This window comes from Chrysochloris asiatica, unplaced genomic scaffold, assembly GCF_000296735.1.
Source record: "Chrysochloris asiatica unplaced genomic scaffold, ChrAsi1.0 scaffold00094, whole genome shotgun sequence".
NCBI classification, from domain to species: Eukaryota; Metazoa; Chordata; class Mammalia; order Afrosoricida; family Chrysochloridae; genus Chrysochloris; species Chrysochloris asiatica.
In genome coordinates, this window is record NW_006408612.1 from 5,962,501 (window position 1) to 5,978,279 (window position 15,779).

The window sequence follows — 15,779 nt, forward strand, 5'->3', positions numbered from 1 at the left end:
AAAAGAAAGAAAGAAAAAAAAAGTGAATACAGAAACGTTGTAAAGAAACTGAAGTCTACTTCAAAATACTCCACTTATAATTCTCAGTGTTTTTAGTATGGTGTTGGGAGTAATGGAAAATGAAATGAACCTCTTACTAAGAAGCAGCAATTCTTCAATCTAGTAATACTGAGGCAATAGAAAGGAAGTGCACTGAGGTTTACCCCATTCAGGTCTCTTAAAAATTGCTTTGGGGATTTCAAGTCAACACTTCTGTGTTCAAGTTAACCACTCTTATGGGGGTTTCTTGGTGGAGTAGTAATGAATTTCTACAGTTCACTTGTTTGCATAGAGGTCACACGGTGACTGGCAGGAATCTCCATTGCCCTTCAGAAACTCCATAAATGTGTGACCAACACCACCACAGAACTGAGAAATATGTTTACTCATTGAAGATTGTGGCCTAATCATACAGGTGGTCCCAAGGCGGTAGCGACAGCAGCAGTGGCCATGACTGCAGGGCAGGGGGCTGCGGTGGTCGTCGCAGGGCAGCAGTGGTGCAGATGGCGGCAGGGGCACCAGGTTCTTCTATGCAGTCACTTCATTCTTCTTGGATCAACCATCAACACTCATGGAAGCAGCAGTCAAGAAACCAAACGACGTATTGCATTAGGAAAATCTGCTGCACAAGACCTTTTTAAAGTGTTGAAGAGCCAAGATGTCAGCTTCAGGACTGAGGTGTGCCTGATCCAAGCCATGATATTTTCAATAACCTCATATGCATGCAAAAGCTGGACAGTGAATAAGGAAGACCATAGAAGAATTGATGCTTTTGAGTTATGGTGTTGGAGGAGAATACTGAAAGTGCCATGGGCTGCCAAAAGAACTAACAGATCTGTGTTGGAAGAAGTGCAGCCAGTGTACTCCTTGGAGGCCAGTTTGGCCAAACTTAGTCTCTCCTACTTTGAACATATTGTCAGGAGGGACCAATTACTGGAGAAGGATATCATATATGGTAAGCTGGAGGGTCAGAGAAAAAGAGGAAGACCCCCCAGCGAGATGGGTTGGCAGAGTGGCAGCATCAACGGGCTCAAACATGGCAACAATTGTGAGGTTGGCCCAGGACTGGGCAATGTTTCGTTCTGTTGTGCATAGTGTTGCTATTAGTCAGTACCAACTTGATGGCACCTAACAATGACAAGAAGAATACTGAATTCTTTAGGGTTTAGAGAGATGTAAACACGCCTTCAAAAGTGTACAGACCTAAGAGCGGCTGGGAACTCTAGACCCAGAGAGGGAGAGGGTCTGTGTGCTGATGACCAGGGGGTAGGCTTGTAGTGTATACCCTTTGGTTGGCTGATGATGCATGGAGGGGATTGTAACCATGGCAATGAAATGATATACGATAGAATGAATGTAAAACTAATGTTATCCCATGTAAACTATCACATAATTCACAATAGTACATTAAAAACAAAACAAAAACACTTGACTTGTTTTTGTTTTTTTTTTACTTTTTATTATGAATGAATTGAGTTAAAGTTTACAGTCAAGATCATCAGTTTTACATTCAACAAATCAGACACTTTGTTTATCTCAATGACTGCACCCACCTCCGTGTAACAAGTTATCCCGCGTCTTCCCTGTTGTTTCTATTTCCATTCCATCTTCCTTCCCATCCCTTCTCAACTTTTCCCTTAAGTAAACGTTGTCCTTTTGAACTTGAATAATTGACTTGTTTCATAGTGAGCACACCTTACTAGTGTTCCTATCTACCATTTGGCTGAAAATTGGGCCACAAAGGTGAGTTCCTGTACAGACCTGAAGGGTGGTGGAGGGCCATAGTCTTGGGTTCCTCCAGTCTCTTTCTGACCAGTAAGTCCTGTCTTTTTTTCTTTTTTTTAAGTAATATTGAGTTTTGGTCCATACATTCTCCCACATTTTCTTTATCTGTTACCTTGTATAGCAGTCCCTTTCAGAGCAGTCGGTCGTGGTAGCAGGGTACCACTTAGCTCTTCCGGCCTAATAGTCGTGGACTGATGTTCACCTGTCCATTGGACTGGTTAATTCCAAGCATCTTCAATTTTCAACACTCTTCCTTCTTCCACACATGGAGAAACCAATAGGTGCACCTTAGAAGGCCACTCCTGAGCTTTTAAGATTTCAGACACTACTCACCAAATTTACTTGATTTCTTATGGAGGATATTTACAGAGGAGGATATTTACTTACTTGTGGAAGCTGTATCAAAGTTATAGTCTTTCTCATATGTTACTACTTTGGCTTTTTAATGCAAACCAGTGACTACGCACATTTGGTAATTCTAAAGCCTATTCACCTCTGGAATAACTGAGCCTTACCTGAGCAAGTAACTTTAACTGAGGGAAAGAGAGAGTAAGAAGTAAATAGAGGCAAAACAAGGAAGGAGAAGAATATGAGGAGCACAGCTTGGGGAGGAGTAAGGAGCAAGGAGCAAGGAAAAATAAAGGGCCCGTAAACAGTGAAGTACAAAATCAAGAAATCAACAGTTTTCTGCAGATTGTTTCATGTCAGCATCTCCTGTAGTATTAGTTTCATTCATGATTACATATGGCCTTTCTATTGCTTTCTACAGAGTCCTGGCATGGCGCTGTAGCATAAGCACTGGACCATAACGTCAGTTTGACTCACAAGGTCTACAGTTAAACTCAACAGCCATTCCTCAGAAACTCTATGGTTCTCTATGAGTCAGAAGTGACTTAACAACAACACTGCTTTCTACATTGAGATTATATGGATACAGATGATGTTCTATATACATATTTAACAACAAAAAAAAAAACAAGTAAAAACATTGACAATAGTTTCTTTGTGAAAGATTAAGTCAATTAGCAGACCACATTGTCCATGCCCCCTTTTCAATTTCAGAAGACAAGACCCCTCTCATTTTATGCAAGTGTCTTAGTCTGGGTTCTCTAGAGGCAAAAAACCAGCGAAGCTTAGATCAATATCTATGTTTATATCAAGGCAATGGCTCCCACAGTTGTAGAGGCAGGCAAGTTCAATTCCGTGGGACAGATGTCAGGCTGAAAGCTCCTCCTGACTCAGATGCAGGAGCTGATGAGCCCAAGATCAGCAGGCTCCCGGTTGCAAAGACAAATGGATCCAAGGTCGGCAGGTCAGATGTCAGGCTACTGAGAACTCTCAGGACAGTCAGACAATACAGCAGGCCATTAAATCGAATTAAAAAAACTGGAGGTGGGATGACAAGCCAAATGCAGAATCCAGATCCAATAAAACGCAAAGCAAGCTTTGTCCGAGTGTCCAATATACTGGATGCAGATCACATGTCTGAGGAAACTTCCTTCCGCTCATAGGAGATCTCATCATTGGACATTATTATGTCTTAACTGCCAAAACACTGAGAATACTGGCTCTGTCAAGTTGACCCAAAACCTTAATTAGCATAGGAGTTACCCAATGAATTCCAGTAGTTATGCAGTTTTTGGTAGGCCCCCAATTGCATTACGACTTCAAATTTCACAAGACCGTCTCAATATATACACAGTTTAGTGACTGCCAAAGAAGACTTACAAAATGGAAATTTAAATATAAAAGAAATGCCTTAATGACAAATTGATGCACATATGTCAATACATCACACATTGCATTCATTCCAATCTTCCATGGGAAGAATGAAGTATACACATACAGACACACAAAGGTCATTTAGTCTGCCAAAGTTCCATAAAACTAACACCTGCAGTCTGTACATCCTTGTCATCACATATAACGGCTTTGGAGGTGAGACACTACATTCAGAAGACAAGAGGTCCTGTCTATGGTCTTACCACCACCAATATGCCCAACCTCTTCAGAAGCAAAGAGGTTCTTGGCTACATCCAGAGATCTAGCTCATAGTATGGTTTTTGAAATGCAATATGTTTGATGGTTTATATTATTTGCAGTACATGTGGCACTATCTAAAGTATGTTGTTTTTTTTTTGGAATTTAAAATATTATTAGTAAGAAAAATTATCATAAAACTATTGTATTTAGCCACTGGTCAGGTATCTCTTAATGTAAGCCTATTATATTCACTAGAATGGAGGGAGAGAGGCAAGAATGGAGAAAGACTCATTAACAACCTGCAATAGGCAGATGATACAACCTTGTTTTCTGGAAGCGAAGGGGACTTAAAATATTTACTAATGAAGTTCAGAGACCACAGCCTTCAGTATGGATTACACCTCAATGTAAAGAAAACAAAAATCCTCACAACTGGACAATAACTTACCTCCTCACAAATGGAGAAAAGACTGAAATTGTCTAAGACATCATTTTGCTTGGATCCACAATCAACACTCAAGGAAAGAGCAGCAAAAAAACGAAACGACGTATTGCATTAGGCAAATCTGCTGCACATGACCTCTTTTTTTTTTTTTTTTTTTAACATGACCTCTTTTAAGTTGTTCAAGAGCAGAGATGTCAGTTTGGGGCTTAAGGTGCCCTTGATCCAAGTCATGGTATTCTCAATAACTTCATATGCATGTGAAAGTCAGATAATGAATAAGAGAGACCATAGAAGAACTAATGCATTTCAGTTACAGTGTTAGAGAAGAATATGAAAGTCGCATGGACTGCCTGCCAAAAGAACAAACAAAGCTATCTTGGAAGCAGTATAACCAGAATACTTCTTAGAAGCTTGGATGGCAAGACTTTGGCTCTCCAACTTTGTACATTTTATTAGGAGGGACCACTGCCAGAAGAAGGACATCATGCTTGGTAAAATGGAGGGTCAGCGAAAAAGAGGAAGACCCCAAGGAGATGGAGCAGCAATGAGCTCAAATGTGACAATAATTGAGAGAATGGTGCAGGACCAGGCAGTGTTTCATTCTGTTGTGCACAGGGTTGTTATGAGTCAGAATTGACTCAATGGCACCTAAACAACAGTAATAGTTAGGACAAGAATCTGATCAAATATGAAGGGACTTCAAAAAAATCATGGAAAATGACATCAAAATTCAATGGACTTTTTCCACAAATTTTTTGAAGCCACTATCTACAGGTCTAAGATTAAAAAATAAAAGTTGAAACAAAAACAAAATAAATAAAATTATTATATTACCAAGTAGATACAAAGTTGGACTTTACCTAGTCTAGATACCAAAGTTAAGTCCTTTTAGACAGAAAAAAAAAAAAAAATCCTTAGACGATAATAACAATTCCCTCCCAATAGGCCTCCAGTTTTCCTAGGAATAACTAAGAATCCTCAGGATTCACTATCTATGGCAACAAAAAGTCACGGCCGTAAGATCAATCTGCCAACGTGTCACCAAAAGCTCAGCTGCACAGCTTCACCTTAAGGATTTCAAAAAATAAACCTGGAATTTTCCTCCTACAATTTTAGAACAAGGGAAGACTTTCACAGATCATCTGATTCACAGTTTTCCAAAGCAGGTTTTATGAAACATTATTTTCCTAAACTGCTCTCAAAAGTGGTGGGAGACAAGTATATATTAGGTCTACAAAAGAGAAGGCCGACAAAAAGGAAATGGGCTTGAAAACAAAATAAGATGAAACAAAAGACTTAAATTTATTATATATATTTGAGCACAGAACCCTTTTTGTGGCAACCATTTATTAAAATCCTATGAAGCACACATTTTACAAACACCTCCTATATGTAATATGAAAAAACTGAACTCCAGATGTAGCTGTTGTTGTTAAGTGCCGTCGAGGTGCCAAGCCATAGAGACCCTGTACGGGGTTTCCAAGGAATGGCTGGTGAGGCTTGAACTGCCAACCTTGCGGTCCAACTTTGCAGTCCAGTACATTAACCCACAGCGCCGTACCAGGACTCCAAAAGTCCAGACAGGCTTTGTGATTTTCCTAAAATCATACAATTACTTGGTGGAAAGCTAAAAACCAGACCTCACCTTTCAGGACAGCATTTCAATGTTCTTTCTAGTATTGTCTGTCTCTCCTATAATAATACTTCTATAGCCTTTGAAGAACCACAGATTCCAAGAATCACATTTTGGAGATCATCTAGTTCAGAGATCTCCAGTCAGAAATGGGAATATGCAGCCTCTTAAGAATGAAGCCATTTGCCCAAAGTAGTAATAAAATCAATTCTTACACTGGAACTAGAATGAAGGTTTTAATTCTAACACTAGTATGCATCCATCCCTCCACAGCATATTAACTCCTGCAAAGCCAACACAGTTTGCTTTGAGGTGAAGGGGTTATGGAGACAAGAGTTTTCTAGCTATCCAGGATGCAGTCAAATAGTTACTCAACTATACTTGTGTCAGTAAGTATTTTAAATCAATTAAATAAAATTATCTTTACTTACAAATGTCATCCACTGTGACAGGGAATCAATGTTTCAAGCTGTTGAACAGGTCATCATCCCTGTCCTGTTGGATGACACCTGTAAATAGAATAAATCTATTTTTGAGTGAGTAGATTTTAAGTCAACTTGATTTAAGTTGCATGCAGTTTAAAGCAAAGAGTAATTCTCAAAATGATTCTTAACTATGTACTACTGGACAAAGAGACTTTCCAATGAAGTATCTACACAGCTATCACTGGGCATCAGCATAGGAGAATCTAGGTAATGCAATAGGTAATGTTGCCAGAACATACAGGAAGCGATGTATCCTAGAGCTGAGAGTCCTCAAGACAATCTCTGTGTCTCCTATGAACAAAGACACCATAAAGTTTAGGGATGACTAGCCCCAGGCCTAGCTAAGTGTCTTTAACTCAAGTCCCTGATAACGAGACGTATATACAGAACATGTAAGCAAAGGCTATTAGTAGGTTGATCAACTCTGAAAGACTCAATTTTAAATATTTCACAAATGCTGACGCAGAATATGCAAGCATAAAATGAAATGTCAGTTTTAGATATTTAAATACAAGTATTACTGAACAATGCCATGAAGGAAAATCAACAACAGTGAGAAAATGGGATTTACACAGTGAAAAGAGCAATGCTAAATACTGCATGTATTTAGGGTTTTAAATTCTGGCTACTTCCAAAAAGGATTTGTAGTTCCCTACAAATGTAAGCGTAAGAAAAACCATTTTCTACAGTCAGTAATTTAAAATGATGATTTTTCCACAGCCACGAAATGCTGCTTTAAGTAAGATGTGCCAGAAACTAAAATCTGGGTTGGACAATGAGCAGTCTGACTTTCCCTTCTGTACTTAAATACTCCAAGATGACCAGAAGTATTTCAGGATGATGCTCTGAGGTAATATGGCTGGTAAAACAGCATAATCACCAAACTCACACTGAGTGATTACTATGTCCCAAGACTGATTTAGTGTTTAACACACACAATGTAATTTAATCTTCGCAATAACTCAGTTATTACCAGTTTACAAGTAAGGCACACAGAAACTAAGTTGCCCAAGTTGCACAGCAGACAAATTGTCAGAACTTAGATATAACTGTATTTGGTGACTGAATCCAAACTTTAAAAAAGTATAATTCTGCATTTTTTTAACCTAATAACCAAATACTCTTGAAAATACAAGAATGCATTAACACAGTACAGACAGAAAACATAAATTTCCCCAATGAAATAAATATCACACAATATTAAACATCAGGAATTTCTCTCCATCTTTTCTTTGGGTAAGGGTGGAGGAGGTCAGGGATCTTTTTAAAGTCAAATAAATAAAGTTAAAAAAAGAAACAAAAATTCTGATGTTCGCTTGAAACATGCCACAATTAAAATACGACAACTGAAAAATGAAACTGTCTTTTATAATGAAAGAAGAGTAGCTCTTTTCTTGACCATACTTCTGACTAAAGCCCCTGAACTTCTTTACTAGGGGCCATTTTTCCAACTACATAGTTTTAAAACTGTGAAACTGACAAAATAGAAAATAATCTGCAATACAAAACAAAAAACCCAAAAAACGTTAGCAATATTTTAACTGAAGCAGAAGGAGACACGAACAAGGAACTGGACATGAGGAGAAGAAATGTTGAATGCACTAGGAGCTGGACTCTCCAAGGCAACAATGACTTTCTGAAAAAGACCCCAAACAGACAAAGACAAAGTGTGGTTTCATGGTAGCTTACCCTTTTCTCTGATACCCCATCCTGGCCTGTAGAATCTTTCTCATCGTGTGTCTCTTTCAGGACTGGCATGTGTTGTTTGTATGCTGGCTCTCTGTTTAAAGTTGTGTATCCTATGTGCTCATAAATTGGGTTTATCGTCATCTTGGCAATGTATTCTGCTGCCTTGGTTTCAATATAGAGAGTAATCAATCCATCAGTCACCAGATCGTGGATGGACTCAAAGCGTTTCTCCCCAACAAAGTGCTTTCCATCGTAGTAGAGCCTGAAGTTTCTGGTCTGACTTCCAAATCTGCCTCAATGAAACGGGAAAGATGGTTTAAAAAAAAGTAAGCAAGTGAATTCTTTCTGAAAAAAATTAAAAACTATTGGTTTGTGTGTGTGCTCTTTGTTAAAATAAGCTGTGGCTAATCTCTGTGAATCATCTAAAAACTATAAAATTATACTTTTCAACACATAAAAATGAACTGGCAACAGCAAGGGATAACAGGACAGCATTATGTCAACCCTAGAAGGAAAACAATTGTTCTTATTTATCTTTTGAATCCACTTCACCACCAGGCTTATAGAACTAAACCTCAGGTCCTATTAGAAAACATACTATTCAACAGGCCAACTCCAGAATACAGGAAATTCCCACAACTGCCCTATTTTTCTTCAAGTTGGCTGATAGAGATATTCCACATACTTTAGACCTCGGATTCATGGCTCTTAATGGCAAAGCTGCATTTAGGGCTCACCTGAGTGGGATGCCAGCCAGTATTTAAAGTGGAACTGATTCCAGAATGTGAGTCCCATAGGGCAGGATGGCACAGAAACACACTTTTACTGTTTCTGGCCATGGGCCAAGGACTTGTTCCTCGTTTCTGCATAGTCATCCTCTGTACCGGCTTGCTGGTGTGAGTGAGTAGCGTGTGCAGTATATAGAGCACAGAAGTTACAAACTTATTAGGCTTTAAATAGTCTGGTCTCAGTTTTAGGTTATGCTTTGGTGACATGCTTAGAAAGTAGAGAAAAATGGGTAACTTTTAAGATCATTTCAGTATTTTAGCTCCAAGTTGGTTTGTCTACAGCAACAATGTCCTTGCAAAAAGATACAAGCAAGAAAGTGTACTAAATTCTGTGAAAGTTGACACCACAGGCACTGAGGATGGCTTGCGGCATGAACCCAGGTGAGCCTAATCAAAAACCAAACACTCAATTTTATTCTTAAGTAGTGCATGTGTCAATGTTAAAGATACACAGAACAGAGGTGAACTAACATACTAAAGTAATCACTTCTAAAGCATGTAAATTGGATTGCAAGCTGTTATGACTCTGGTATAGGAGGTTACATTCTAAAGGATAAAGTTTGGAAATTTTCATAAGATTTCATTTTTTAATGTATCCTTTAATAAGGGAACAAAAAAAAAATGCTCTGAGTTACTTTTGTTTTTGTAGTTCAAATCTGACTTTAATAATTATTTAATCTAGAACTCAACAAATTATCCATGCTGGCAGTTCTCTAAAATATGATTTATGGACCTTTAGTTCTTTAAAAACAATCAAATTTGATTCATACTCAAGTGAATCATCCATATAACTCCATTTCCCATTCTTGATGTTCATCTAGGGTTAAAGAAATATGGTGGGGATAGGGAGAGGGGGTCTCCCAAAAGTTTGTGAAAAAAAAAAAATGGAATTAAAAGATAATGAAAGAATAATGTGATACAATTTGATGAACTTGACTTACACCTATGGATGCAATAGCTTAAAAGAAGGAACAAATCTTTACAACAAGGAAAATTCCCACCACCTCGATACACAGGTTAGATAGTGATGGGCAACTTGGACACTGGCTACCCAAAATGGGGGGGCTACAAAGGCAAGAAGTGACTGGCTTACAAGTTTACACAAGGGAGCTTAGATCCAGAAGGCGTGGAGGAATGTAGAATCTCCACTGAGTAGTATCCAATCTGTCTCAGTGGGGCTGATGAAAGGAGATGGAAATAGGTCTCTTGTGATACAATAGTGAATAATTGCTATCAGGACTGACTGTAAGGGTTGGAAATGTAAAGATAGACATTTTGTAGCAAAAGGAGGGGAGTGGTTGACTTTGTAGTCCAGGAGCGGAGTTCCCTGGGACAAATCAAGGGAGAAGAGCGGAGTGTGGGACCCTACCCAGAGAAACAGTGACTCCAGAGATGGAGGCAAAAATGATGACGTGGAGAGATGGAGCAGCTGGGGGCTCTAGACCCAGAGAGGGAGAGGGGATGTGTGTTGACAACCGGGGGTTGGGGGGTGGTGGCAGGCTTGCAGGGTATACCCTTTGGTTGGTTGACGATGCATGGAGGGGATTATAACCATGGCAACGAAATACAATAGGATGAATGTAAAGCTAATGTTCTTCCATGTAAATTATCACATAATTCACAATAAAACATTTTTTTTTTTAAAAAGGAATTTTCTCATGGGCTTTTGAAGCCCTCTTATATTTCTCCTAAATAAATTTTCATTAGAAAGTAAGTATAAAAAATTTAGATAAAATTTCAACTCCAAAGGTAAAGTTTAATATACAAGTTTAATTATATTCTGCTTTGCTAACATATGTATCTGTTACCTACAAATAAATGTGGAAAACAACTTTAGAGTGATTTTTCTAAGGTTCGGACAATAATAAACAAGCAGCATTGTTTAGCAAGAACCTTTATATTCGGAAGTATTTCAGTGAGGGCTTAGACCATTTTCTCCTGCCAGAGTTTATGATTTTACAATAAACATTTACACAATGGGTATGCACTAAAACCTAACAAATGAGGTCAAGGAGCGCTGATGGCACAATGGCTAAGCACTTGCCTACTACCCAAAAGGTCAGCAGTTTCTCCATGGGAGAAAAGGCCTGGTGATCTGCTCCTGAAAAGGTTCCAACCTTCCAAACCCTCTGAGGTCGTTCCATCCAGACCTGTAGCATTGCTGTGAGTCTGAAACCATTGGATGGCACACAATAGGAAGCAGGCATTTTCCACTCAATTGTCTCCTCACATCAAAGAGGCACTGGGAGCCCAGTAAGTGAAGGAAAGATGGTGAGACAGGCCTCACCTGGGCTGGGAATGGGGCGTTTGAAGGAGCAGACGGAATCTAGAGTTAGACTGCCTAGAGACTGACGTCAGCGCTATTACTAATCCATCCGAGGAAAGGCTTTTCTGAAGACCTCTAGGATTCTGGACACAAAGGCTGCCTTTCCTTCTCAATTCGGTGACTTCAAGAGATAGTATCCACGATTTCCGGTTCTTCTTCAGCCTGCACTTCAACTCCACTCTTCCAGTTTAATCAAACTTCTAGTCTTAAGGGAGCTAAAATAATAGTTTACTAAAATAACTCACAATATGGTTTGGTTAAAACTTAATCTTGATGAACAGGAACATGAATTTCCATTGTAGAATTCTGATTAATTTTTTAAAGACAATTTGCATTATTTTTATTAGAGGAATGGCAGGATTTCCCTACTTTGAACCACGGCTCTCTCTTACTTAAGAAATTACATCAAGTATAGCATCACATCACAGAATACCAGACACTTCTCCCATTGCTCAGTCTGAAGGCATATGCACTTGTACTGTATGGAATAAGAGGCAGAGAAAGAGGGCAACAAACTAAGGAATGAATGTGTCTATTCTATGTAAGAGTAAGAGGAAGGAATGGCAAATATAAATATAAGGGCAAAGAAAGATTCCTTCCTTATAAAAGTTTACATCTTACAGATTGTCACTTATGCAACATTTAGCAAGACAACAAATAAGTCATTGTTAGGTTCTAGGTAGTTCATAATAAAGTCCCCGTTCCTTTGATAACAACATGGAGAAGACAAAGCAATACACTTATCGATGCAGAGAAAACATGAAATGATTAATTTAAAAGTTTCTTCTTTAAAATTTCAAAAACAATGATACAAATGTGTTTGAACTTGTTTAGATATGATAATGTTAGATTCCTTTAAAGTGATTTATAGAAGCTAAGTAAAATCAGTATGTCCATTACACCATGAAAACCAAGAAACTCACTTGCTTAATAGGATAAAAGAGCTTATACAAAAGATTACGTAAGATCTTGGGAGTCCTGGTGTGGCACTGTGAGTTAATGCACCGACTGCAAAGCTGTTTGAACTGCAAGGTTGGCAGTTTAAGCTCACCAACTGCTCCTCGGAAAGCCTATATAGGGTCTTGCTATGGGTCAGAACTGACTCAATGGCACTTCACAACAATGTAAGATCTTAAAGTTGCTTCTTATGTCCAAATACAAAAGCACCCCTGCAGCCCTGAAATAGGTATGGGCAGGCAGGTGTGGTGTGGCTCTTTCGTGCTTAACAGAAAAACCTGTCTGTGGCATCAGACAGATTTGAGTTTAAGTTCTGGATCTGCCACTTCCTAGCAGGATGACTTTGGGAAAATTATTCTTCAGTTTCTACATTGAGAAACTAGGCACAACTCAACCTACACCATATGGTTGTGACCATTAAATTAGACTATTTAAGTAAAAGCTAAGTGAATAGTATGCTCAATATATGTTAGTTTCCTTTCTTTCTCCTTCTCTGTTAGCTTAAGCATCTGCATAGAATAACAGAAAATGAAACCAGAAAAGATACCCCATAAATATGCATTGAAAATGACTGAATAAATAATTTGGTAACACAAGGTCGGAGGTTCAAGCTCAACAGTCGTTCCTTGAAAACCCTATACAGGGTTGCTATGGGTCAGAATCAACTCGACGGCACTTAACAACAACAACTGGCAGTAAAACAACATCTCTGCACTAGTTTATTTCATAATCAACAAAAGGCAAGGAAAAACTGAAGTTTTCTTCTGGATGTCCAAAACTGAGTTTATACTACTGTGTTACACAGAGTAGGTCTGCAACAGAGTGCTGAGAGGGGAAGTGGGAATCTTCCCACTGTACCTTGGGGGTTAGGTTCTGCAAGCAAAGGAGAAAGGCCAGAAAATAGTATTAAATGGATCTGTTGTTAAGTGCCTTCGAGTTGGTTTCAATTCAAAGCAACCATATATAGGGTTTCCGAGGAGCGGCTAGTGGGTTTGAACCACCGGTTTTGTAGTTAGCAGTCCAGCGCTTATCTTACAACGTCACAACAGGCTTCCATATAGATCTAGTGATAGCAAATAATGCTCTAGACTGCAGTGTACTGAATTATAAATAAAAAAGTGAAACCACTTTCTCATTTCTCCATTTTATAGGAGAATTTCCTTTTCATCTTCTCCTATTTGTACTTAGCCTTGCTTTGTAATGGTTGCTCATGCCTCAGTGAATGTGCTTGACACTGAATAGGCCCAACCCTCACCTAGACAGAACTTTCCTTCAAAGGAGTACCGTAGTTAACAAGTATTTTAAAAGAAAGACTAGGATGATATCCTTTGAACGGGTACTGTTGGACATAATTGTTGCTGTTGTTAAGTATTGTTGAGTCGGTTCCGACTCATAGTGATCCTGTATAGGGTTTCCAAGGGGCAGCTGGTGGGTTTGAACTGTTGACCTTGTAGTTCGAAGTCCAGTGCTGATCCTACAGTGCCACACCAAGAATCCATTGGATATAATTGCCACTTTCTAAAAAGACTGTATGTTTTCTACTTAAAAAGCTGTTTGATGCTGTGTATTTTGATGAACTAAAATATACATATTATTAACATTTAAAAAAGGTAAACAAAACTGTTAATATTACCCTTTCTGGTTTTTTTTTGTAAAAAAGGGAATCAAACTCATAAAATATTGTGTCTACAGACTCAAAATAATGAAAGCATCTAAAAAGAATAGCCTCTAGAATTTTTACTTTAAAAAAAAAAATTAACCAAGAATTGAGAACAAAAACTATTTGAAGTTATGTCTTCAAAGGAGAGCTCCAAGCTAACAGATGTTTTCTGTTAACAAACATATACAACACACTTGTCTAAGTTAACAATAAAATGTTAGAAGTATTTCCAGCAATCAATATTCAAAACCAGTTTTATTTCTTATAAATATATATTTATCTGTTGCTTACTGAAGTAGAAGAAGCTAATCTAAAGATGAAATACAAGTATGTCATCAATTCATGTAATCATAAACATGCCCTTCAGAGGAAGGTTAAGAAACAGAGTCAAAAGTAAATGATGGGGCATTGATCACATATTTAAAATAAATTTATATAAATTCTATAAAGAGAGAATATAGCTATAAACACTTTAAAAATAAATTCTCCAGTTAATATTTCATTAGGATACTACTTTGTTATATAATTTGGGATGGTAAAATGCAGTAAAAATATTGTAATGTATAAACTAAATATTTTGGAAAGGAATTTTAACCTAATTTGCTCCTTTATCTAGTAATTCCTTTAAAACTATGATTAAGATAACATGAGATGGCATTATTTACATATATAGACCTAAAACTTCTGGTCAAAGATGGCAGAATGAGCATTCTCCTTTCCTCTACTACATGAAACTCCTAAAATAGACTTAAAAAAAAAAAGTGTGTAAGCACATATGGATAAATAATGTGAGAAACACCAGCAATAAAAATTAGGAAACTAAAAAACAAAAGAATGGTCATTTTCTTAAAAGAACTAACATAATGGGATATTAAGTCAGCAATGCAGAAAGCTAAGAAGGAAACCAATTTGTGTAATTAAACCTCCAAAGGTGTTGATGACACCAAGTACCTCTGAAAGAACTGACATGAAAAAGACTAATGGAAAGTCTGTTTGAGAGACAGACCCTGTCCTGCCCCTTGGACCCAATGTCACCCATTCCTTGCTTTGGTAGAACTCTTCAGGTCTGTTCTCTAGGTAGGGTAAGATGGGTGATTCTACACCTGAGAAACACCAGGTAGAGATGAAAGCTAAGGTACCATTCTGACAGCTAAAGTGGAAGTTTTAAATACTGAAGGTAGTGACCACTATCTCTTCTGTATCTAGTTTCCAGAAAAATTGTACCTTTCCTGCTAGGAGATTGGAATATTCTTCTCTGGGAATCTGACCATTCCAAGAGAAAATAAAGGAGATATCGAGAATTTCCTAATAAAACAACCCTCTATATGACAAGCTTCCTCTGTGCTATCAAAGCTACTTGTCAGTATTTTAGTGCCAAGTACACCAAAAACTAAGCAGTCAGAAGAATTCTAAGCAAAATGGTTGCATGTACAACTACACACACATGAACCCCCACAAAAAAACAATAATCAGAAAGTTCAGAAATGGCTTTATCAGAACTCTGGAAACTGGCCAAAGGATTATAACAACTAAGCAAACATTGAACCAAGAAAAAATTGCTATCTAAAAGGTAGGATTTTTTGGACTCCTGGTGTGCCGCTGTAGGATCAGTATTGGACTTTGAACCACAAGTTCGGCAGTTCAAACCCACTAGCTGCTCTTCAGAAACCCTATATAGGGTTACTATGAGTTCGAAACTGACTTGATGGCACTTAACAACAACAACAACTACTCACCTATACCCCATCCTGCTAAAGCAAATGGAAGAACTGAAGAGGTCCAAGAGCTGAATAGAAAATTTCAAAGATCAGCTCGAGAAGATGAAACCAAATACTATAATAAAATACACAAAGATTTGGAATTAGAATACCAAAAAGGAAGAACACAGTCAGCATTTCTCAAGCTAGGGGAACTGAAGAAAATATTCAAGCCTTGACTTTCGTTATTGAAAGATTCTCTGGGAAAATTACTGAACATCAAGACAAGATG

At 38.0% G+C, this 15,779-nt stretch overlaps 1 protein-coding gene across 1 annotated transcript in view; it reads right to left on the minus strand.

Annotated features, from left to right (window-relative positions):
* CHN1 (chimerin 1) overlaps positions 1-15,779 on the minus strand; it is a 318,387-nt gene that overhangs the window by 129,580 nt on the left and 173,028 nt on the right. The window contains exon 6 of the mRNA XM_006866659.1: positions 8,060-8,348. Within this exon, the coding sequence (XP_006866721.1) occupies positions 8,060-8,348 (289 nt within the window). The remainder of the gene's footprint in view (positions 1-8,059; positions 8,349-15,779) is intronic.